The 26,177-nt window shown below is 43.8% G+C and overlaps 1 protein-coding gene and 1 non-coding gene across 4 annotated transcripts in view; both read right to left on the minus strand.

Moving 5' to 3' along the window:
* LOC144773424 (N-acetylated-alpha-linked acidic dipeptidase 2-like) overlaps positions 1-26,177 on the minus strand; it is a 776,499-nt gene that overhangs the window by 93,969 nt on the left and 656,353 nt on the right. For all 3 annotated transcript variants that reach the window (XM_078658418.1, XM_078658416.1, XM_078658417.1), the window contains exon 14: positions 3,864-3,927. In XM_078658418.1, the coding sequence (XP_078514544.1) occupies positions 3,864-3,927 (64 nt within the window). The remainder of the gene's footprint in view (positions 1-3,863; positions 3,928-26,177) is intronic.
* On the minus strand, positions 19,512-20,988 carry LOC144774212 (18S ribosomal RNA). Its single transcript, XR_013600132.1, has one exon. It is a non-coding gene; the product is annotated as an 18S ribosomal RNA (ribosomal RNA).

The following is a 26,177-nucleotide window of genomic DNA, read 5'->3' on the forward strand; positions in this document are numbered from 1 at the left end:
TAAAAAGAAAACCTTCCATGCCCGACAAATGCAAGGAAACACTGGTTGTCGCCTTAACATATGTAATAAAAAAGGATATACTCTTGGGGTTTTACAGGTGCGTGTTTCAGTTGGCCTGATTGCTGCCTTTTTTATTTTGACTGAGACTCTGGGGCACTTCACACTATGTTTAAAACTCTATTTAAGTGCTGACAGCTTTGACTGGTAAGGAAGCTGAAAGAAATTAAATGTAAACTATTTGACCAGGATCACACCAATTGAAACCCAAGTTTAAGACACGTCTTTGTGGACGGACAAAAGTCAGTCAGTGACAGGCTGGGGACCCTTATAGACCAGTACTTCTAAGAAAGTCTGGACTTTTGGTTCACAGGGTGCTACATACCATTACATGTATGTTATATTCAGAAATGACCATTTTGTAGATAGATAGTACAAACAATAGAGGTACACACAACCAATAAACACACTGATGCACACACACATACACACATGGACATGCACTACTCAGATAGGACCACAGATGGGCATTAGCACATGTAGGTAGACACAGACATGCTTGCCCAGGTACACACACCCACAGGCAGAAAGAACACATACAGATACACAACTTCCGATGCCGCTCTTACAGAATGTGCTGTGTTTATCACTGTGCAGTTGTAAGTGCGAAAATAGACTTCTATCGGGAAATGAAAGCGGCCCCAAAACAATTGCCTGTTGCCCGAGGCTCATCCCATTTGATGCATTTGGACAGCACTCACCGTTTTTGTGAAATAAAGACAATCACAATGCTGCTGGTCGTGGAGTGTGATGAATTAAAGGGTTGAGGCCTGAGGTGTGCGAGATAGACTTGGTTAGGAGTGGCACACTACATGGGATGTTTAAGCCTTCAAATCCAGCAAGGACTGATAATCCTTTGGCGGACGAGGTGCACTCAAGCCTAACGCCACTTACTTTTGCTTTTTCTTGCAATTATGAACCTGGAATGGAGGTCAATATGCACTGTAACAAGCAGCGACGGGGAAGATTTAGGAGGGGCAAGAGGCGACCTGGGAGTAGTTTCTGGAGAAGGTGAAGGTGGAGCGCTGGGGCAGGAACAACATACCAAATGCAATGGAGCTGAAAGCGAAGCGACTGAAAGAAGAAAAAAAAAAAGGAGTCCCTGGAAAACAAACCCATAAAGACGAAATCGTAAATATCCTCAAACATGGGCGCTGCACCGTGGTAGGATACAAATGACAAGGCAGAACAAAGAAGAAAGATTAACTACTAAAGGGGAAGCCTTTTTGGAAGACAATCCAAATTACCAATAAAAAGCCAACGGGTGGGCTGTAAGCCCATACAGTGAATACAGCATGTCTCGAAGGACTGCGCATGCACGTTGCCTAGGCTAGACCTAAAAACAGACTACTAGCTCATCTTCATTATATATGATCTCAGTAAAACTGTTTTACAGCTGTGGGATCCTTATCATTGTAAATAATTATATTCCTGCTAAACAGATCTTTCTAGCGTCATGGAAATTAGATGCAATAAATCTAATATAAGATAAAAAGTGCTATAGGTGTGATCAGAAAATGATCACCTTCCTTCCTTGCAGGATTGTTTATTGAAATTGATTCAGAAATTCAGACAATCAGATTGAGGCCTGGTATGACAAGAGTAAGTTATGCCCTCCCAACTCCAAGCAGGATTTAGGAAATGGGCAAATATGTATCCTGAATCTGATCGCCAAATATGATTTTGAGTAAAGGATGAATTATATATTATTTGTGGCTCTAAAACATGCATTTAGTTCAGCATGGTACCAGTTACTTTGGAGTGCCTAGCTTTATGAAAATGAGGGCCCCCCATGAGTGGATATTCTCAGAATAGGTCGTCCAGAGCATGGAGTCTACTGGAGAATTATTTGGCAGTTTCTTGTACATAAGTGTTCGACATTAAAGCATGCAGCCACCAGCTGTTTAATTTACATCTTAATGGTTTGGAATCTCACCTTTGAATTTGATTGCTATGGCAGGTGCCAGATACACTTTTATTCTTTGCAGACTTGATGTCAATTGCCACAGATTATATAACTAGACAGAACCCTGAAGAAGGTCGCACCATCTGCTTTCATCTCCCAGTAACTTCTGAAACACGCATCAGCACATTTGTGTCTACACAACATTGGATCTTAGACAATTTCCTAATACTGCACTGTTACTGTTTTCACTTTTGCAATTAAGATTACACCATGTATTCATATTTTATGTTTTGATATATATATTGTGTTTCAATGTTAATGTATGTTATCGTCTTGTTTAAATCATGTAGTAAAAAAAATTGTCTCGGCTTCTAGTGTAATAATTTTGCTAATTTATGACTTTTTATATATGTGGAGCTCATTATATGTATATATCATTGTCTAATATCAGTATTATATATGTTTTTTTTTTCTAAAAAAAATGACAGTCCCTAAAAAATGAAAGGTTTATAAATAAAAAAAATCAATACATTATTAACAACACTATTCTGATGTATGGTACTATTATGTCACAAACGGAGTCCTTACCTATATATATTTTGGATAAGATTTTGTTGCCTTTTTGTTACTAGTATTTTTCCCTGGTCTCTGCTCTACGTTTGAATCAATGCTTTAGGGACCCTTATTGTGTATTTGGAAGACCTTGAATTTGTACTGTGCATGAAGCACATATGAAACTATCACATATTTCTTTCCTCTGTCCAATTTATTAGAAACCTAGGGAGCAGTTGTTAAAATTCCTGCCTGGAAAATTAATTTGAAATCAATGATGGTCTGTAATGATCCAAGGGGACTGAAGAATATAATGTCCAGCCAAGTAAAACAGAATCTGAATTAAGAGTGCAGCGCGCCTGATCCATTACAGATCTATTTGTTTGGGGAGACGTAGTTGGTAATATCAGTGTCTGAATCTTTATTCTGGAACAAATTAATTTGGTATTGATAGACCCCGTATTATATGTAACAAAAATTGGCAAGGCGAATGGGTCCAGTGTTGCCTGCAAGCCTTTCGGCTTTGTTGATGTGTGTTTTTTTGGAAAAAAAGTTGTTTTGGGGTAGTTGCCATCATTCTAAAAAAAAAAAAAAAAAAGAAGTGGCAAAAAGGAAAAAAAATGTTTGTTCTCTATAAGCTCACGCTGGCAAGGTAGTCCCTTCACACCGAAGAAGCCTGTTCGTGCTACTTACCAATCCAATGGACATAATGTTGTCACTCACAGTGAAGTCAGTCAATGGTTGATGTGAGCAGACCAACTCACGCTAGTGCTGTGGTGGGCGGAAGGAAAGTGAGAATGACACAATAACAGACGAATAGGTGAAGAGGACTGGCTGAAACGCCCTATAAGTAAGAATAGTACACAAGTAATTTGAGTCAAATCAAAGGGGTCTTGGCTAACACCCAACCTAATGAAAGGACTTTACAAGTTAACACAGGATTCTGTGACATTCCTACAGAATTCGGCCTACAGCCCTAATCTTCTGTATGACCTTGGCACTCCTCAGTGATTTGTGATATTTTAATGCCATCATTAAGGGTATGTTATCCCATGTGAAAGCGAAATCCTATGTACTGTAGAAACAACAGCACAGAAAATTCAGAACAACCGATGCTAACAAATCCTTTGATTGCTTGATCGGATAAAACAAGGATGCAAAAACCATGTTCTGAAGAAAAAAAAAGTAAGATATTTGAAAGCCCAATTAGTTAATGTTAAATAGAGGGCAAGTTGTTGGACGCAATGAATATTAATCAAGTTAGTTTTTATGTTAGGAGAACATCATCACTTCACAGCACACTTTAAGAATTAAATATCTATGTTGTTCTGAACATAGTTGTAAGTACCTTCTATAGCAGAGTCAGTGTTGATGTAAGCAACTCCTCGATCCTGGAGGACTTTCGCTTTTTCCTGTTAATAAAAACAAGTTTAACATGTTTAGCACTAAATAACTGTTACGGATTGATGTTTTTGCAATGAAAAGGTAAACATTAAATAAAAACATTGGAATGTTGGGAGCTCCGTTGAAAACGATGGAGTGCAACTGGCTTTTAATGGCCGGTAGAAGCCCGGTGCAGCAAAATTCCAATGATGTTGTTCACAGCTCTTGTTGAGAACAAAGACCTCACAGAGACCAAGGGGATTTCAACCCCCTCAGGCCTTTGTTTAACATATTAGAACATGCTCCTCTCTCGGGCAGAATAGTAAATAGCATTAGACCCCTTCTTAGCGTGCTCTACTGGCCATTAAAGGTCCACTCCCTTCTTAAAGTCCCTCGTCTTAAGGCTACATTATAACATAAGAATGTTGGGAGCTCCACCGAAGACAATGGAGTGGCTCAGGGACAATAATGTCTGGCATTAGCCTTCTGCTCCAACATTTCAATGTTTGTCTTTCTGTTTACCCTTCTTTAATTTAGAAGAGTCCACTGTTAGTGAGTGGAATGTTCGAATAGTCTTCCAGCTGTTCTGCCTCAGTCTATAACAGTTGTTATTTGACCAATCGTTATAGGCCCTCACCTGTGGCTCCATCATCTCTGCATTCTATGTTCAGACATAACATCTGTTACGTCTAAACAACACACTCTGATTCAAGACTTTTTTTAGTTTAAAGAGCTTTATTGAAGTAAATAAAAACAAAGGTACAACATTACAACGATGATGGGAAAACTACTAAAGATCGTATACAATATGTATGTCCATAGTAAAATGAAAACCTGATATAATTACTATTGTCAAAAAGAAAAACTAGGAACAGTAATACAGAATTAGGTACCTTAGTAAATTAGCATTTTACGTTTGATAAATAAAGAGAGAAAAGAAAAAGAGAGAAGAAAATAAAGAGAAGAAATCCACATCCATACCACATATACTTAATAAGAAAATCCAATAACGGGCACTATAAAAGTTCAGATAATACAGTGATAATAATATAATATCGTAATATGAACAATATAAAGAGAATACATCACAATACTCATGGCAGCTGAAAAACATAAGTGATGTCTCTTTGTTACGCTTCACAGGTGAGGATAAATAGTTGGTGAGTGGAGACCAAAGGGTTTCCTTTCAAAGAAGTTGGTGAGAGGTAATGGCAGAAGCTCTATCCAGCCTATGATGATAACAGAGCCCTTTAACCAGTGGCGTCACTAGGGGGGTGCGGGGGGTGCGGACCGCACCGGGTGACACCCTCACATGGGGGTGACACCATCTGGTTACGCCCCCCCCAGCAGGCCTCTGTACATGGCACCCCCTGCACCGCACCCGAAGGCCTCGGAGAGACTCGATCCGCTTTAAAAACAAAAGCGAACAGAGATATTTTCTCACCTATTCCAATTAAAATGTTCTCATTAGTTAAAGTTTGAAAAGTGTAGTAATGAAGGGCCCCCGCCATTTATATGGAAAAAGACACGGTGCTAAAGAGGGGGGGCCGGGAAGGGGGGGTATTAACCGCTTGGAAATTAGCTTTTACTTTAGCTGTTTCATATCGTAAAAAAATTCTCACGTCTACAAACTCGCTGGTGCCTTGTACACATATTTCTTTTTGCATCTTGAAAAGCTTTAAAAGAGAAACCACATGAAAGCAGCAGAGAGTGTAAAAGGGGGGGTCCTGCCCCCCCGGGTTTAATGTGCGAGAGAGAGGGAGCTAGAGGGAGTAAGAAGACAGACAGAGAGAGAGAGAGTTAGAGAGAGAAAGACAGAGAGAGAGGGAGCTAGAGTGAGTAAGACAGAGGGAGACAGAGGGAGTAAGACAGGGAGAGAGGGAGCTAGACAGGGAGAGGGAGCTAGAGGGATTAAGATAGAGAGAGAGGGAGCAAGACAGAGGGAGAGGGAGCTAGAGGGTGTAAGAGAGAGAGAGAGAGAGCTAGAGGGAGCTAGACGGAGAGATGAGCTAGAGGGAGTAAGACAGAGAGCGGGAGACAGAGGGAGCTAGAGGGAGCAAGACAGAGAGAGAGAGGGAGCTAGACAGAGAGAGGGAGCTAGACAGAGAGAGGGAGTAAGACAGAGAGAGTGAGCTAGAGGGCTCTTGACAGAGAGAGGGAGCTAGAGGGATTAAGAGAGAGAGGGAGCTAGAGGGAGCAAGACAGAGTGAGAGGGAGCTAGAGGGAGCAAGACAGAGAGAGAGAGCTAGAGGGAGCAAGACAGAGAGAGAGGGAGCTAGAGGGAGTAAGAGAGGGGGCTAGAGGGAGTAAGACAGAGAGAGGAAGCTAGAGGGAGTAAGACAGAGAGAGAGGGAGCTAGAGGGAGTAAGAGAGAGAGAGGGAGCTAGAGGGAGTAAGAGAGAGAGCGGGAGCTAGAGGGAGTAAGAGAGAGAGTGGGAGCTAGAGAGAGTAAGACAGAGAGAGGGAGCTAGAGGGAGTAAGACAGAGAGAGAGAGGGCGCAAGAGGGAGTAAGACAGAGAGAGAGGGAGCTAGAAGGAGTAAGAGAGGGAGAGAGGGGGCTAGAGGGAGCAAGACAGAGGGAGCTAGAGGGAGTAAGACAGAGAGAGAGGGAGCTAGAGGGAGTAAGGCAGAGAGAGAGGGAGCTAGAGGGAGTAAGACAGAGAGAGAGGGAGACAGAGGGAGCTAGAGGGAGTAAGACAGAGAGAGGGAGCTAGAGGGAGCAAGACAGAGAGAGAGGGAGCTAGAGGGAGTAAGAGAGAGAGCGGGAGCTAGAGGGAGTAAGAGAGAGAGTGGGAGCTAGAGAGAGTAAGACAGAGAGAGGGAGCTAGAGGGAGTAAGACAGAGAGAGGGAGCAAGAGGGAGTAAGACAGAGAGAGAGGGAGCTAGAAGGAGTAAGAGAGGGAGAGAGGGAGCTAGAGGGAGCAAGACAGAGAGAGGGAGCTAGAGGGAGTAAGACAGAGAGAGAGGGAGCTAGAGGGAGTAAGACAGAGAGAGGGAGCTAGACAGAGAGAGGGAGCTAGACAGAGAGAGGGAGCTAGAGGGAGTAAGACAGTACCTAGCACCACACATTTCCGACAGAGGTGGTCCATGCGGTAAGTCGTGAAGGGGTGACACCAACCCCAGTGACGCCACTGCCTTTAACGACTTGTGCAGCCCTCAGCCACATGATATAAGGCTATATATTAAAAGCCCTCACCCTTGTTATAGGTCTTTGCCAATGGCTCAGACACATCACTCGGTTTTGTGGTCTTTTAAGAACCGTTTTAGTCTTCGGCAGAAGGCTGTATTGCTTAAGCAAGTGTTTAACATGACCTATGTGGATGAGATATTTGGATTCGTCCTCAAGAGACAGATGGTATACATTTCAGGCACAAACATATCTGGATTTTGTGCCTGGTGAACAACTGCCTACTATAGTAGGGTGGGATGAGATTCAGAGATGCATAGAAACAATACACAAAATTCATGCAAAGATGAGTGAAATGATTTTCCTACGGAAATTAAGCATTTTCAACGCACAGAAAAAAACATTAATTCTTATGTTATTTACATCATACTTACAATATAAATTCCAAGAGGCAAGATAAAAGAATAAAGACAGTTATTCTAGAATATATAAAAGTTCCTTACATAAAATACTATTAGCGTTTAGGATAACACTGGTATTTGTATTACACAAACCCGGATGCAGCTGCAACTTCATATCACGCCCTAAACCCACAATGTTAACTAAATCTGGATATATCAGATTGTTTATCGGTCATTAAGCCCGGGCTTCTTCTTTTATTAGACATGGGAACTCAACTCAGCTTCCTGCGTGCAAAAGTTTACAAACTACATAAAATAGACTACTACCCTGGTGCATTCACTCTACCTATTGAAAGGCAAGTTGAAGTACTGTCTCTAAGCAGTAGGTGGCGATAGAAAGCAGTAAAGAAAATAAAAAGCTTTACCGAAGTACTTCATTCAGAAGATTGAATGATATTCACGGTCCATAAAATCAATGAATTAGAATGAATCTACTAATAATGAGTCGATCGCAGGCAATCACGAGAGGAGTAATTTGCAACTTCTTCGTAGAATGCAAGAGCTTGACATATTAACTTAAATCACATATTTAGCTGCAAAGTTTTTCAGGGGGAAGTTTCACTGCACAATTGTTGCACTGACCGTATGTAACCTCGTTAAATTTCAGAATGAATAGCAAGCTTTGTAGGTGCTGGGTGCTCTCTGGTTTTTGGCTGAGGGGGCAGAAGCAAACTGGACAAACTCAACTGGCAGAAACAGCAGCAAGGCACTCACTCGTGTGACTCCATTTCAGAACTTCCCACCCGTGCACGGGGATTCCCCCTGGCTTTGGCACCAAGCCTGAAGTCTCGGGTGTATGCGCGCGATTTGCAGGCCGGCGAATGCCTGGCTACCTCTAATCCTTGCCATGCAGGGCCGGACAGACATAAATTTGGACTGGTCAGAAAAGTAAAAAAAAAACAGTTAATGAATCAAAGAGCTAAAAAAGAAGTGCAAGTCAGTTTTTTGAACTTGTAAAAACCAGGTGTGGATATGTTTTTCAAGATATGGTTGACTGCAAGCAATGTTTGAGGTAATACCAGAGAAAACAAGCACTGGCATTGTGGTTTTGCCATGTTGTACACCAGTGACTGTGGCTACGGTTTAGCATGGCTAAAAGTTTGTGGCGTGGAGGGTCCTAGAGTGAAGTGGGGGTGAGTAGAGTGTCGTAAACACGATTTGTTGGAGTAGACTCAGAGTGTTATAGAGTGGAGTACGGGGGAGTAGAGTGCTGTAGAGTGGAGTAGAGGTGAGTAGAGTTCAGTGGCAGAGAGTGTCGTAGAGTGCAGTGTCGTACAGTGGAGTGTCCTAGAGTTGAGTGAGGAGGAGAGTGTCGTAGACAAAATTTGTTGGAGTAGAGTGTCGTAAAATGGAGTACGGGGGAGTAGAATGCCATAGAATTGAGTAGAGGGCAGAAGAGTTCAGTGGCAGAGAGTGTCGTAGACTGCGGTGTCAGAGTACAGTGTCATAGAGTGGATCGGTGTACAGTGGAGTGGAGTGGCATAGCATGAAGTGGCATAGAGTGGAGTGGGTTGGAATAGATTGAGGTATGGGGTGCATTGGACTGGAGTAGATTGGGGTGGACTGGATTGGGTAGATTGGGTTGGATTGAGTGGATTGGATTGAGTGGGTTGGAGTGAGTGGGGTAGATTGAGTTGGTGGCCTAGATGGGGTGGATTGGATTGGAGTGGAGGGAGCTGGATTGAAATGGGGTGAGGTGGATGCCGGCACTCTATATAAAGTGGGCCGTTGAGCGGACGCCGCTGATAAAGTGAGCCCGACACTTTGACAATGCTGTATTCTTAAAACGGATTGCTGGAAATTGCTTTAAAATAATTGTTAAGTGATGGGGGAATTGTTGGCGTGAAGGAATTGTGCTGCCTGCACTTTTACACTGTGAGTGGGCTTTGGACAGTTTTCTACTGCAACGTCCGCCATTTTGGGCAGTCAGTGGTCTAGTGCTGTGCTCTACCTCTCGATGCCTGCACTCTATTTAAAGCGTGCCAGTGTGCAGACGCACTGCTGGCACGCCAAAGGCAATCCCGTCCATGCCCATCCATGCCTGAACAGGATCCCTGGTCGTGGCAAACCAGATCGGCTACAATACTCCTCCAGAGAAATGAGATCAATGGCCCCTACTGTGTCAATAAAGTGTCACTTATTGGACTTGACCCAGGCGAGCCCCTCCTGCGGCCAATGGGGATTTCTCCGCTGACCTTGCTGGATCTGGACACTAACGGGCATGTGACTGCACTTACCCCTTGGGTGGCTCATTTATTTTCCTTAAGCTGCTACTCACTTGCTAAGCACAAGCTAGAAACGTTTGACTTTTGAATAGACTATCTCTCAGATGCTGTGTTTTTATCAGAAACTTGGTTGAATGAGAATTCCTTGCCCAACATACTTTCTGCTATCTCCCAAACCTATGCAATTGTTAGACAAGAGGGGCAGTCGCGTGGGGGGTGGGTTTGCTATTATCTTTAAACAGGCAGCCAGATGAACGCTTACAGAATTAGCTATCTCAGAATGTGAGGCAACGTTCTTCTCCCTTACCTTTTCCAGCAAATTTACCTTGGCTGGACTTTAAATCTATTGGCCACCGGGTTCGGCAGCCTGTTTTACATACTCTCTAATAGAACTCCTGCCATCCTACATCCTACGCTACTCTAATTTTCAGATTGTTGGAGACCTTAATTTCCACTTCGATTACATCCCATATCCTGCAGTGGCTTATCCGATTGCAGATCTGAATATCTTTAAATCTTTCAATTGGTTGTGTCCTCCATGCTCAAACTAGGTTATATTCTGAAACTAGATCCCGTTTTTTCGAACCACACTAATTTATCAGTGGATCGCCCTTTCTCCCTTATATGGTCTGATCTTTTTGCCAAACCAATCTAGGTCCCTGTTGCTAACACTTTATCTATATCGTCCAAGGCCGGTCAGTAAGGACTCGGAATGGCAAAGGTGAAGTTGAACATGGCCAACTTTACTCCGGCTCTGGTCTCGACTCCTGCTAGCCTGGACCAGGATGTGGATCTGGCTAACTCACAGATGGAAGACTGGATAACTGGGGCATTAGACCAAACTGCACCAATGGTTGACCACACAACTAAAAGGTCTAAAACCTTGGTGGAATGGTTTACTGATGATCCACTTGCTGTAAAAAAAAAAAGAACTGCAAAATCCTAGAGTGCGTCTGGCGCAGGAATTTTGAGTCCACCAATAAGGCCAACTATCAGGCAGCCTTGAAGGAATACCACAGGCATATTAAGGTGACTATGTATGCAAAATTGAGGCGCCCCAAAATTCCGCTCAAGAGTTGTTTTCTATTGTCAAATCCCTATTCTTTTTGGATTGAGTGTCAGCGGCTATTTTGCTGTCAGAGGAGCTCTGTAATGAGATAACTCCGTTTTTTGCTAATAAGGTTGCATGTATTTTTTCTGATCCGTGAGGTGTCCAGGAACTTCCCATGCTGCAGTATGGTTTGAACTGCTGCCAGATAGCTCATGGTTATCCTTGTTTGAAGTCAAACTTGAGGAGTTGTCTACTCTGCCGGCAACAGTAAAGTCGGGTTCTCCCTCGGACCCTGTTGCTCCAGGGGTTCTGGAATGAGGAAAGTCAGTGATGACATCTATGCTTTGTGAACTCTTGAACAGCTTGGTTGCGGCAGTTAGGGTCTCACAAAGGTGTGGGCCAGCGGCCAGGGTGCCTGACTCCGGACCACAGGGTTTACGGTTCGATCCCCAGGTCCGGTGGCAGGCTAGCCCAGCGCCATGAGACTCTGGACAATAGCTTGCTTAATCTTCCTGACGGACCCCAGCGCCGGGACACTCCGGAGGTAGCTGTGCACTTTACAAATGCTGGCATTTAAATATGCCATTGCAGTGCCTCTTCTTCTTTTTTTTTTTCAAATTGTTTTTTATTGAGGACAAACAATAAGATACTTTATCAAAGGCCTTTTCAGCGTCCAGGTTAATTGCAACTGTTGGGGAGTCAGTGGATTCGGCCTTCTCTAGTACATGAGCTAAGATGCGCGTATTGTCACTAGATAGCCTATTTTTTAAAAAGCCCATTTGTGAAGGGTCGTTTAGAGAGAATATTAGCATAGATTTTACAGTCTAAGTTAATTAGTGATATTGGTCTATAATTTTTCTGGAGTGACGGGTCTTTCCCGTCTTTGGGGATTACTGCTATGATGGCTTCTGCTGGTGTGCCGTTAACTTGGCCAGAGTACGCAAATTCAATATATAGGTTGAGCAGTGGTTGGGACAGTGTTGGGGCGAAGCATTTGTCAAACTTTGCATTAAACCCATCTGGGCCGGGATCTTTCCCAGATATAAGTGCTTTGATTACGGATTCAATTTCTGCAGCAGTGATCGCGTTATTAAGTTCTGATTGATCTTGGGCCGATATTGAAAGGAGCGAGCAATTATTTCGATAATCGTGTTTTAGAACCATAAATATCTTTGGATTTGCTGTATAAAGTGTTATAAAAATCCTTAAAAATTTCTGCGATTTTGGCAGGGTGAGAGTGAGTCGCCCCGGAATGGTCTGTTAAGCTCTTTATCACAGATTTCTGTAGTTTAAACTTTAGATAGGCGGCAAGGCTTTTGCCTGCTTTATTAGATTTGGATAGTTTGGTGTTCTTTTGTGATTTCAGCCATATCCCTGCTCTTTCACTGACTATCTTGTATTCATATTTCCTATTCATTATTTCATTCAGGATGAGGGTATCTCTAGTGATTATATGTCTCTCTAGTGTAACAATTTCTTGTTCTAAACGTGCAAGGTTGCTATTAGCATCTTTGTTCATACCCGTCCTTATTTTTATGATCTCCCCTCTAAAGAAACCTTGTTTCGATCCGTCCAGGCCTAAACATTTCAGGCCAATATCATTGCTCCCTTTTGCTTCAGTGGTGGCTGAAAAATGTGTAAATCAGCAGCTCTCCATCTTTATTGAGTCAAAACAGCTTCTTCATAAGACCCCATGTTTAGCACAGAGTCGGCCTTGCTTCCAGCATCGGAATCCATCCATCAAGTCATGGACAGGGGTAATACAGTGGCAGTGCTGTTGTTAGATCTTATTGCAGCCTTCAACACCTTGTCCAGAACCTCTTGCTTGAACGGTATTGGCATGTGGTGTGGGGGATATTTCCTTGTTAGTCTCCTTTCTGCTGAATAGTACCTTTCAGGTGGCTTTAACCGCATGCGTGCGGGCGGAATTCCGCCCGTACGCTGGGATTTACTCATTCCCATGTTTCATGAGGAGCTGGGCTCGTCATGAGCGTGCGAGGAGGCTACCTCATGACGAGCCCAGCTCGTCATGAGCGTCGAAGGGGTTAAAACCTTTTCTAGCTCAGGTTTTCCCACATCCGCAGGGGGTGCCCCATGGCTCTTACTTGAGCTCTACATCATTCAATCTGTATTTGTGCCTCCTAGATGAAATCATCGAGCGGTATGGATTTAATATCATTTTGTATGCTGATAATATGCAATTATTACCTTATCACAAACTTGAATTGACAATACTGCATTGTTAAGGGTCTGTTTGACGGAGGTGGCCCGTGGATGGACCTCAGTTCTCTCAAGCTAAATGCTGGAAAAAGTGAGGTCCTTTTCTTAGGTAACCAACCATCTATCTGGTCCTCTGCATGGTGGCCAGACATGCTTGGCCCTTTGCCTTTTCCCAAGCTGAAAGTCAAGAACCTCGGCATCTGATTTGATTCCAAGCTCTCCTTTGATAGTCTGATCATAGCCCTGGCAGGCAAGTGATTCAGGATTTTAAAATCCCTTAGCAAGATTCTTGGACTCCTCTCTGAGGCTGCTAGAAAGACAGTAGTCTAGGCCTTCGTTATTTCAAGGCTGGATTACTGCAATGTCCTCTACCTGGGAGCTTCATAGTCCAGCATAAAAAACGCAGCAGGTCGCCTGCTATTTAATCTTCCTAGGCGGTCTTCTCTTGGAACTGCCCTTTTAAAGCTGCGCTGTTTACCACTTGAGAAATGACTTACTTTTAAAGCTATGTGCTATTGTCAAAATATCCTCTGAAAAAAGGTCCCTGAAACTTTTCTTTAATCTCTATGTCACTACAAGAAGGCTAAGATTTGCTGGGTCTCTGCTAACAGATCGGAGGTTGCTCCGTTCATTTTCTAGAAGCCAAACACTGGCACGCTCTGCCTCTGTTAATTAGACCGGAACCTTCAGAACTAATGTTCGACAAGGCTCTTGTGTTTAGGCTAGCCTAATTGCCTTTGTGCGGGTATTTGGATCACTTTATCTAGTGCTGGGACACTTCAGTGCAAAGTAGTCATGGCCTGTTCAAATGACTATTATTCTTGCTGTAGATTGGAGGGGTGGGATGAATTGGATTGGAGAGGGATGGATTGGAGTGAGGTGAATTACATTGGAGTGGAGGGGGGTGGATTGGACTGGAGTGGGCTGGAGTGGATTGGACTCAGCGGATTGGTTGGACAGGAGTGGGGCTGATAGGATTCGAGTGGGAGGGATTGGAGTGTGGAGGGCTGGGTGCATTGGATTGAGTGGGGTAAATTGAACTGATGTAGGGTGGATTGGCTTGGAGTAGAGTGGGGTGGATTGCATTGGACTACAGTGGAATAGGGTGATAGGGTGAGGTGGACTGGATATGGAGGATTAGATTGGAGTTGGGTCGATTGAGATAAGGTGAATTGGGATGGTGTGGACTGGCATGGGGTGGATTGGAGTAGACTGGATTGCAGTGGGGTGGATTGGATTGGGGTAGGGTGAACTGGATTGGAGTGGACTGGAGCTGGGTAAATTGGGTTTCCCTGGATTGGGGTAGATTGGATTTGGGTGGATTGGACTCAAGTGGGGTGGTTTGGACTTGTGTAGAGTGGATTGGAGTGGGATGAGGTGGATTGAGGAGGGGTTGATTGGATTGGAGTGGGATGCATTGGAGGGCAAAGATTAATTTGGATTGGAGTGGGGCACATTGGAGTGGGCAGATTGTTTTGGATTGAGTGGGGAAAACTGGTGTGGGATAGATCGGTGTGGGGAAGTTTACTTTGAATTGGAGTGGTGTGGATTGTGGTGAATTGAATTGGAGTGGGGTGGGGTGGATTGGAGGGGGAATGGAGTGGATTGGATTACGGTGAAATGGATAGGATCGGAGGCAGAAGATTGAAATGGGGTAGACCACACTGTAGTGGGCAGATTATTTTGGATTGAAGTAGAGCAGATTGAAGTGTGGAAGGCTGTTTTGGAGTGGAGTGGATTTGAGTGGGGTAGATTGTTTTGGATTGGGGTGGGGTAAACTGCAGTGGGGCAGATCATTTTATATTGGAGTGGGGCACATTGAAGAGGGATGGATTGGAGTGGGACAGATTGTTTTGGAAGGGAGTGGGGTCGATTGGAGTGGGCAGATTGTTTTGGATTGGAGTGGGGCAGGTTGGAGTAGGGCAGATTGGAGTGTGGCAGTTTAAAGAGGCAGATTGGAGTGGGGCAGAACAGAGTGGGCAGATTGGAGTAGGGGAGATTTACATAGGGCAGATTGATTTGAAGTGGGGCAGATTATTTTGGATTGGAGCAGATTGTTTTTGATTGGAGTGGGCTAGATCGGAGTGCAGAAGATTGGAATTGGGCTAGATTGGAGTGCAGAAGATTGGAATTGGGCTAGATTGGAGTGCAGAAGATTGGAATTGGGCAGAATATTTTAGATTGGAGTGGGTGGGTTGGGAGGATTGAGTGGGGATGGATTGGAGTGGACTGGGGTGAGTAGTTTGGTATTAAGTGGGGTGGATTGGATTGGTCTGGGGTGGATTGAATTGAGTGGGGCTCATTGCTGTGGGGTGGATTGGAGTGGGGTGGATTGGGGTGTACTGCACGGTTGTGTGTTAAAGAATCATTTGTGAAATTACACACAAGAAAGAAACGATGTTGCTTTGCAATAACATAACGCTTATCTTTTGAGAACAGTTCCCACAATCAAAATCAAAGGAATGCATGAGTGCAAAGTGAGAAAAGAAGACTTGCCAAAATAAAAGAAAGTTAACTATAGAAAATAAATCTTTGCAATTCTGTTTGTCGTGCTGGGCATGGTTTTGCCAATCACACACCTTTTGTTTGCAGGACAATAAAAGTTAAAAAGAACAAAATAGTACCTTAATCAGACCAGGAGCGGCAGACTGGCACTTATTGAGTTGAATAAACCAGTGCTTGGTCTCTGCTTCACAGAGAGGAACAGACATATGTTAGGCCTGCCTTGACGCATTATGAAGCTGAAGAGAAGAGTGAAATGCAAGCCAAAAAATGGTAAGCAATGGGTGGGCTTCCAAGCCCTTTTCAGTTTACAAGAGTGTCTCGAAAGCAAGACACATAGTGAATGCTCTTCCAGGCTCGACCCCCAAAATACCCCCTAGAGCATAAATCACGCCCAAAAATAGCCCAAAAAACTGCTCGAACACTGCCCCACATGGTCCTGCGCCCTGCCCCTCAAGAGACCTGAAGACTGTTCAAAGACTGGTGGTGAATGGTTTTCTGGCACCATACTGGGCTTTGTGGCATGAGATTAGAGGCCCCTGCTTGAGGTTAGACAGTGTCCAGTCTGGTAGATGGGCATGGCTGTCTGTCAGGCAGTTCCCCCTTGGAGACCCCGGTTGGACACACCGGCTGCTCTATGCCTCAATGATCTGGCACCCAGTGTGCTGAGTAGTATCTGCTGTGGGAGTTGCTCTTCAGGAAAATGTCTCTAGGTGGGGACCAGCTTGTCCAATGATTGCAAAATACATGTTTCATAGTTTACATTTTTTGTATACCTAACTATATTAGCACTCAAATATATTTTCTGTGCACATTTCATGTATTAAATGATTATAGTTAATTTATGCTGCATTTTCAAAATGGCCTACAGTAGTCTGCCACGTTTTCTTATTCTGTATTTTATTTTTCATTCCATGAGAAACCCTGTATCACCAACTTAAAACTGTGTATCTTTTATTTTGGTTTTTCATGTCAATGTTTAGCTTTGCCCTCAGAGCACACAGAAACCAGCACCTGGGAGAGAACATATTGGAACAAATGTATCTGTTTTACCAAGGTGTATTTTAACCTCATTAGTTCTCATATGGATAGATGTTGCGAAATGTAGAAAACTAATGTTTTTTAACTCATTGAATGCAGACATTCTCAGACGATGCCTTTCCCACTTACTAGAATAAGCTTTACTCGATTCATACTTACTGCCTGTCAAGGGATTTGCAATGCAGACACCTTTCATCCTGATTTCTCTAAATTTCCCCCAATGTACTCCTACTTTTGCAGTGTAGGGGTTTCCTTCATGGGAGACTGAGTCTGCTTTCTGTGATTTGAGACAACTTTAGAGCAGTTTGTCTTTGCATTCAATAATTTTTTTGTATTGGTTTTAACACATATTTGCTAAAGCATCCATGTACTGGCTATATATTTACAACTAATTTGATGATCTGAGTGTGTAACATTGCTAATCTTTTAATAGACCTTCATGCTTTGCACATCTAATACTCTGTCATCTTCTTGAAGTTTACCTTGCTTCACATTATTCTAATGTATGGGTTGTTGGGTCAGTCTCCGAACTACAGCTCCATCCAATTAAGTGCAGCTTGTACTTGAGTTTGCACCAAAAACTGCGCAGTGCAACGTGCTGCATTATTTCTCGTTAGTGTTATGATCCACTCGTTCGCAATGCGGTCAACATAGTTCTTTTTATTTAAAAAAATGGCGAGAGGTCATTTGTTAAACGCCATTCAGAATTTGTAGGTAGCATTACTGTACTCCATCAGCCCCTAATCGCCCACTGCAGACTAAACCTTTCCCAGTGTTTATGCTGGTTACTCACAGGGAGGGGAGAACGGGCACTTCAGTATTGTTTGGGCTCGTGGACGAGGGGGACCTGGACCGTGGATGTAGTGCACTTTCAGAAGGGAAGCTGAGGAAACGTGCACTGGCATGAACCATGTTGCGATGCTTGCACAAGAAGTGGTATGCAGGCACTCTGACATTAAGCCGCTGTTCATTAGATATTCTAAGTACTTTCTTAAAGGAACAGTTAAATATGTCAGATTCCCCTTTGGTCAGAGTGTTGTTAAGGGCTTGTAATGTAGTCCTCACTGTATTGCTGTATTTTCCCTTGTTGAAAGAGCAGATGGTTGTTGGTTTTGGATTTGGCACACAGATTAACACTTCCAGATCCTTGGCTGACTGCCTCAGCATTGGTAGTATTCAGAAACTAAACTTAAGGATATTTTATGCAATATTCCACTTTTAATAGAAGAAGTTTTGCATGAGGAAGTCTGCACTCACTTTGTCACAGAGATCATCTCTCCATGGTTCTGTTTAAATGAGCTGTTTGTCGACATGAAGGCTCAGTGGCCAGCCCCCCTAGCACACTTCTGATCTCTTTTACTCCCATTACATCTTTGCAGGGTACCAGACTTCCTCTCTTAGATAAGGTTTAGTACAGACCGTTGTGTTGCCCATTTTGAGCTATGTCTATTGTTTTGACACATAGGGGGTCCAAGAAAGGTAATATGGTATCCCCTCATAACCAGACTTTGGAGAGTTAGTGATACGACAGGGTGAACATTCCTCATTGCATTCAGTTCTGCTTTAAAGGTGGGGGTTCATTGCTGGCTGCCATCTACTACAGTTTTACACTTGTTCTGATATGCACAGATAATCATTTGGAGGGCTGTCCTTCTTCCTATCCTTTTTGGTTGAGTCTAGCAGACAGCGCAGCTGTCTAGTTGGATTAGACATATTGTGGACCTACTAAAAACATAGAGGGGCTTAGAGCCAACCCATTGATTATTATTGTTTGGCTTTCAGTCACCAGTGTACCTATCTTGTCTTTTTCCCTCTGACGGCCTCTTTACCATTGATTTTGATTGGCTGTCCTCTATGCTTCCACTGCTTGCTTTTCAAGCACTACTTTTTCTTTGAGATGAAGAACTCCAGGAGAGTGCATGTGTTTTTCAGCTCTCTCCTTCCTATATTTCTCTGCCCCTGTTTTCCATATTGCCCTCTGTCATGTGCCTTTCCATTCCTCCCATGCAAAACAGTTCCGGTGTTCCATGTTTATCTTTTCCTCATGTGCGTTCTACTGCAAAACATCCACTTCTGCCCCCACACTCCACATTGCATTTTATGTAATCAGCTGCGCTCCTGCGAACCAGCTCACCTTCACCTTCTTCCCCTCCCTCTGTGTTGCTCCCTGCATTCTAAACCTCCCTCTCCAGTCCTCATCTTTTACTGCACACTCACCATTTGTTTTGTTACCGAGATGTTCACTGGTGTAAGGAAACTGGAGGGGGCCAACCTGCAAGGTATGTGGAGGGGCCCCCTCCAGCCTCAACTAGGAGCTCTCCGTCCAGAGTATTCTGCTGAGGGGGCCCCCTGGAGCTTGCCCACCCCTCTGCACCGTGGTGGCTGCTGGGGCTGTTACGCCACTGGAGATGTTCTAATGACTTTCATATTCCTTCCTAAGTCCACACTCACAGTTTTCCACAGTATTAACAAACATCTGCTTTAGCTCTGTAACTGCAAATATTTCAAGGAGAGCAACAATACACAGTTACTGAAGCACGTGACCTTTTTATAATTTATTTTCGTCCCTTTCACTACCTCCCACTTTTTATTCTACCTTTTAACTGCAGGCTAGCTTAAAGAATGTGTACAATGTCGGAAAATATTTTGCTGCCTATACAATTGCACTTAAAGGCTTTTGGGATCAACTAGCACTATGGAGAAGATGAGATAGCTGGGTGCACAAAGAAACCGTTCTGCTACCCGGGTGGGAGGTGTTGAAAACGATAAGTTGCTATCCATTATATTAACCTTTAAAATCTTAACCACCCTCATTTTGAGATTTCACAATAATAGTTCTTTACAGCAGACTGAAAGACACAGCATGGCTGCAGGAGGAGAAGATAGTGTGCTCATGCAAATTCTGTAATAGTGAGCAGACTTCCATGCAGGCTACAGGGCTGAGATTCAAATAGCACCACAGCCGACTCTGCCTTTCATCCTTCTGGATGGTCTTCCTAGTGCTCCACCAGAGCAATTGCCAACCCTTGCAGGGCTGATCCAAGGACCTCACTAAACCACCCAATCAGTAGTAGCGATGGACAGTATGTATAAAGGGCAGGGACTTATGACCTGCACTTCCTCATTCATGGGAAATAATTGAAAACCCCAACACTATCATAAACGGGGTGCAGCTGGTCACCTGCACGTTTTGGCAAAGAGCGGACACATGCTGATCCATCCAGTGTAGCAGGCATGCAGCCCAGGGCATCTAAGGGCATCACAGACCTGTTATTGCTCCATCTCAATGGGAGAACACAACTTGTCCCTCTAAGAAGTTGGACGCCAACCACCGGAGGTCACATAACTAATTTGCATGGAGGAGTGTCATTCGTTATTGGAATTAACCAGATAAATTGGTCCACCAACTAAGAACGGCCATGCACAACCACCAACCGAATCGAGAAAGAGCTATCAGTCTGTCAATCCTTTTTGTTTCCAGGCAAGGTTTCCCATTTTTAGTCAAATTAAGCACCAGGCTCCACTCCTGGTGTTGCCCTTCCAGCAATTCCTTTAAATTCTACATTTGCAACTATACTACCCAGAACCCAAAGACTTTGGTTTCCCAGAAACAGCTCAGCAGTTCATGAGAATAACGGAGCTGGAACGCTAGTTGGCATCATTTATGGTTCAAACTACAATGGTGTCTGATCGACTTCTAACCTCCGACTTTCATTCTTGATCAATGAAAATATTCTTGGCAAATGCTTTCACTTTGGTGTGTTTTGTGCATTCCAAGAATTTCACCTCTTGCGGCACATTATGAATGCCCTCTGCCGTTCCTTTTAATTGTGGACGCAACAAAATAGAACCAGCGTCCTATTACATAATTCCTACCTGAAGTATTCAGGTGACTGGCCTGTTTTGAACACACATTTTTTCTAAGTAAACCCTTCGGATCCCCCCGGACACTCAGTCAAGATTATCAAGGGGTATGGGAGACAGGTACTGGAAGAGGTGGTAGCTGGCCTTATGGCATACCCCAAGCTCAATGTCAAGGCCCGACTACAAGCTTTTTAACTGCAGAAACTTGAATATATTCTGTTGGAGCTGGAATAACCAAAGCTGCTGACATCTGACTTGCCCTCCAATTGATCTTTCTTAAGGGATTTACAGTGTATCATTCCAATTACAGGGCCTTGAAAAAGTCCTGTATTGTTATTTTTCTTCACTATGTCCCCGAGTCAAGAGTGGCTAATTTGCATGCCTGCTGCCTTCCTTGGAATGTGGTAGCCGTTTCTCAGGCTCTCTCTCTGGAATCGCACCCCAGCTCCCCATTTTCTGTGGTGACCATGATAGGCCCAGAAAGTGCATAATTAACCAGTGCACTGTCACACACCAAATTCAAGCTGCACTGCATGCAGGCAAAATTGTACTGGGAAACCAATTTTCATTCAAGTAATCCAAAATAATCCATTTGATGCCAAAATTCTCCAAAGTTCAAAGAGGCAGCATGATTCCACATTTTAATGCTGAAGAAATACCCATCTGGGCTTTTTTCTGCAACAATTTAGAGTTAACTTTACATCCTTGATATCCATACAGACATTCACCCAATGCATTTTGGGAAACCAGCTCTTCGTCAGAGGTACCTGTAGTATAAAAGAGGCCCATCAGCAACCATGAATAATCTAATACACATAAAATAAATATACCATGAACCCATGCACAGTATGTAATCCATGATGTAATTATATCAAAAACATCACCAAATCGTGCGACAACCTACTACACCATGAAATCCATGCTTACTTTAAACCAGCATTTGTATTTCCAGAAAACAGAAAAATGTGGGGTGCTAAATAAATGTGTCATTACACCATGCTTAGAATGTGTCCTGTTTAAACTGTGTTACAGCAAACAAATTATGGACGGAATGCTGACAATGCAAACATTCTCCCCCAGTCAAAAGATATGGGTTAAATCCATCATTTTTTGCCCACTATGCCACCCCAGTTTGGACCCAGCCATATGCAAATCAGTCTTGACCCTGTGCCTCATGGGAACAGTCCAGACCGAACTGCCAGGCCATGTCCTCCCTGGACCGGAAACAAGCATCCTGGGACCGGTTCACAAACCAATTATGACAAACCAAACAAAAAACAAACAATAAAATCAAGGTACAACAGATGGATAATCTGAATTTTCAATGTCTCTGCACTTTAGCTACCAGCGGGACCACTTTATTTATCATCCATACAGCCAACAGAATTGTGCACGAGAGGAACGAGTCAGTGATAAACTGTTACGAGCAACCCAGGTGAAACCCATCCTTTAAACATGCCGTGAAATTTAAACAAAAAACAAGTGACCCTGAACACTTATCAACTGAATAAACATGAACAAAAATACTTTAACCCCAGCATTACCTCACATCATGCCCACAAAGCTCAAACATTAAACTCAAACCATTTTAGTGACCAAAATTGCTGTGAAAATAAAAACAACAAGAAAGTAGTATCAGTACGTGAACATCGTAAAAGCATGCTGATAAGAAATGAACTTGTGTTTTAGTTGAGATATTCACATAAACAGTGTTCTGTAAAGAATTGTTCAACATTATAATGCAATAAGGATGATCCCAGCTGATGATCCCAGCTGATGAGCTTCGTATGTCTCAATACTGCCAGGTGACCTCCTAGATGCTGCTAATTCTATATATTATGTCCACAATGCGGGTGCAGACAATCAGAGGGGAGAGAAATAAACCATATCAAAACAAGTGGTCAAGTGCACACCTTGTTTAAAATCGTAATCAACAGTTTCTAAAAATGCTTGATAGCAGAATTTTTGCTTGCAAACTTGATTCGTGCTCTGCCCCAGTGGCACATACATAGAGTGCAGAAGTACCATTGAAAGTTAATAAGGCAGAATCCGTGAGTATTCTTGCTGTTAAAGGAGCGTGTAATCAGTCCGAGGTTATCTAGAGTCACCAAAGTAGCCAGGCGAGCTCAGATTGGTCTTGGTCTAATAAATGCATGCATCCTGGGAGGTCAGTGCTCTTCCTTATGTATTATCTCTTGAATTACCGCACTCATCCAAGTAACAGATGGGATGATCAAAGGAACCATAACTGATTTAATTGGCCATTCACAGTTTCCCTGTACCGGCCATGTTTACTAACACATGCATGGCTTAATCTTTGAGACAAGAATATGCCACTGGCTAGAACAACCAGGTAGCCACACCTGCTGGATGGGAGGAGGAGCAGTGTGCCCATCCTGCGACGACCTTCATACCCTAAGCCTGCTTTGGGAGGCCCTGCTTGCATGATGGGGGCAGTGGGGACAGGGCTGTCACACTGTCCTCCTCCGTGACAACAAAAGGCAACAGACAGGCACACAGGGCAGCTGGTCCAGAAGTGCGTTGGGGCATTGTCCCACTGGGAAGATTCAACAAGAAAAACTGGCCACGGACAGCAGGAAATTTAAACAGACGGCAGACACAATTCGTCTGTTTACATTTCCGGCCTGTGCTGGCAGCTGCTTCACAGCTTCAAGTGCGCATGAGCACAATCAGTCATTCAACAATAAACGTGCATGCAGGCACGCAGGCGAGAGCAGCAGGAGTCCAGAACTAGACTCCGACTGCGCATCCGCGAGGGGCGTTTTAATTTCAGGACGGCCACTCCATTGACATTACACTAGGCATGCTGCGCATGTCTAGTGTAGTACAGGAGATGGAAGATCGGATCCTGCTCGGGCGCTGACGTATGGTCGCCCCATGCCCTGTCAACAGGCAGGATACAGTTGAGTAGCTACCCCCGAGTCGCATCCAGTCTCATGATTTGCCACTTGCCATGAGAGGACTCGGAGACGTGATGCGACGCGGAACCGGCAGAGGAGATGCCTCATCCTGGTAAGTTTATTTGTTTGTATTTAATTTAATTAAATACCCCCCCTCTCTCCCCTCCCCCAACCCCCCGCGTACCACCCAAATCATGCCGGCCCCGACTCTCTTCACAATTGTGGTGACTGAAAGGAACATGTCAGAACCATTTTGTTGTTGTTAATTACTCTGCAACCAGATCCATTATTTTAATCCTGTAATAATGTTTTCAAAAATAACTACTGCAGAAGTAATGTGTTTACACTTCTTGAAGTTCTTCTATTGGAATCGTCGGAGGGTCTTTCTTCGTGACAGAATCTCAGTGTGATAGATTCAGCGCCATAGAGTGTGTTCAGTTGAACAAACTTTTAGATGTTTTTACAATGTTTTACAGGAATGTTATTTACTTGCCTCAAATCTAAATCAAGTCCTCCTAAGTCAGTTGTTTTTTTCTCTCCTTCTGAGAGAAACCTCAGTTTTCCGAATGGGCTGGGAGTGGGTTTATCTTCAATTATTTCAACCTATAGATTTCTGTCTCATTGGCTAAAATAAAGTTAATCTACGTAGTAAGCATTCTTTTGGCGAAACTCTACTTACACATATGCAATTTGCTTCTACTTCAAAGTTTGCAGTGGAATGGTATTAAATTGTTTGAGTTTTGAAAGGTTGGCACCCAGGGCAGATTCATTACTTTGCGATGGTGGTGGGAATAATCATGGGAAATAACATAGCAGCAACTAACAAAATGTACTTCTACCACTGTGGGTGTATATACAATTTTTCCTCATGTATAATATGAATATCTTGTGTATTCGTGAATGTGTAAATATTCATAAATATTGTGTCCTAAATATCGTTTGCACATTAACGATATGTAGGACACATTATTTCTTTCAGGAGATATTTAGTTCCCACTGAAAACAGACAAACTAAGCTGAGTGGCTAAGATAGCGGTGCTGGGCCTACTCGGCTTTTACCCACTATGGGGACTCCAGTGAAGACTACAGTTTGCAGGATAAAAACATGCCTGACTGATTCCGAATTACAGATGCGAGTATTGAACAGAGGCTTCTGGCTTGACACCATTTATATTCTGGGTGGTGTCCGTGCACCCAGGGGCTCGACTGTAGCACAGGAGTTCTTCCTGCATGTGTGCTCTTTGGTTCTTTCCACACTGCTGGTGGAGGACATTTGCTGTTTTACGGATTCAGTTATAGAATGTCGGGTCTTAGGGGCTGTGCTGAAGGTGGGGGGGGGGGGGGGGGTGGAGGGGGAGGGTCCCACCAGCATCGACAACATGCTCAGGAAGCAAGGGTAGCTGAAGCTGCTAACAAGGGATCAGATTTTGCAGAAACCCGTAATGCAATTAAACGCAACCTAGGTAGGTTACCACGTAATGCGTTTATGTGGGATTTGTGCCTAATTGTGCACGTCCACTGGAATAGATAACAATGCACTTTACTTTTCAGAAGAACTGTGAACAATCTTGCGGATACAGCTGTAACCGGCCACAGTCCTCCCTGAGTGAGTTTTGGGCTTCTCACCTTTGCTCCCTGAGGGTTGAGTTATTTTGGTGTTATTTGGCGCTTTGTTTTGGGCACAGTTGCAGGGTAAGGCCCCAGGACAACAGTGATAAAAGGCTCGGTTACAATGTTGCACCTCACCAGCCCTAGGACTCTTGAAAAGAATTCCCTTAAGCTTTAGAAATCATCATTTGATAAAACATGACTTCGGAATGATGTTATAAAATCGGTGATGGGTGCAGCACCCTGTTTTATATTCTCACTCATTTCTTTGATCTCTTTCTCCGTTTCTCTTCCATTCTCTCCTCCTCTACCCCTCTCACTCGGTCTCTCTCGCTCCTCATCTCCTCTTTTTCGCGCTCTTGCTCCCTCCCCATTTCTCGGCCTCCTGCGCTCTCTCACATTTTCTCTCAGTCTCCCAGTTCCACTCTCATCTCTTTCCTTTCTACCTCCCTCTCACACCTTTATCTGGTTCTCTCTTTCTCATTATGTGCTCCTCTCCCCCTTTCTCCTTCTCCATCTTTGCCTTCATCACTCTTTCTCGTCTCTCTCCACCTCTTGCCTTCTCTTCTCTCTCTCTGCCGCTCCGGTTAGTCTCTCTTTTTCTTCATCGGCTTCTCCCTCTCTCTTCCACCTGGCCCACTCTATATTTCTCCATCTTTATCTCCGCCTCCATCCCCTCTCCATTTCCATCCATCTCTCTCGCTTCCCTTTCCCATCTTTCCTCATTTCTCCCTTTCTCTGTTCTCGTTTTCTACCTCCCTCGCTTCCCCTCTATCTCTCTCACTTTCGCACTCTCTCTTTCTCTCCCTCTCTTCCTGTCTCTCTTCGTTCGTTCTCTCTGTCTGTCTGTCTCTCGCTCCATCACTTTCACTCTCTCTCCCTCGCTTTCTGAGTCTTTCACCCCCCCCTTCTGTCTCCCTTTCTTTCTAAATCAATTGATTTCCTTCTCGCTCTCTCTCCCTCTTTGTATGTCTCTCTGTCCATCAGTTTCGCTCTCTTCCCTCTTTCTGTCTCTATTACTGCAATTCACGAATGGGGTAAAACACCCCGTAATGTATTGAATTAAAGCTTGCTTTTGCCCAATGTTGTTTATAATCATTAGCGGCCGTTCAAGCTTCATTGTTGTTTAGAGCACGTTAGCTACAGAAGGGGCCCATAAAGGGGAAATGCGCAGTCAGTGTTGCACGTGTCACTCTGAGAGATGTCTTCCTTTGCCTGGCAAAGTCATTTTTACAGAAACCCTTCATTTAGGTTCTCA

This window comes from Lissotriton helveticus, chromosome 8, assembly GCF_964261635.1.
Source record: "Lissotriton helveticus chromosome 8, aLisHel1.1, whole genome shotgun sequence".
Taxonomy (NCBI): domain Eukaryota; kingdom Metazoa; phylum Chordata; class Amphibia; order Caudata; family Salamandridae; genus Lissotriton; species Lissotriton helveticus.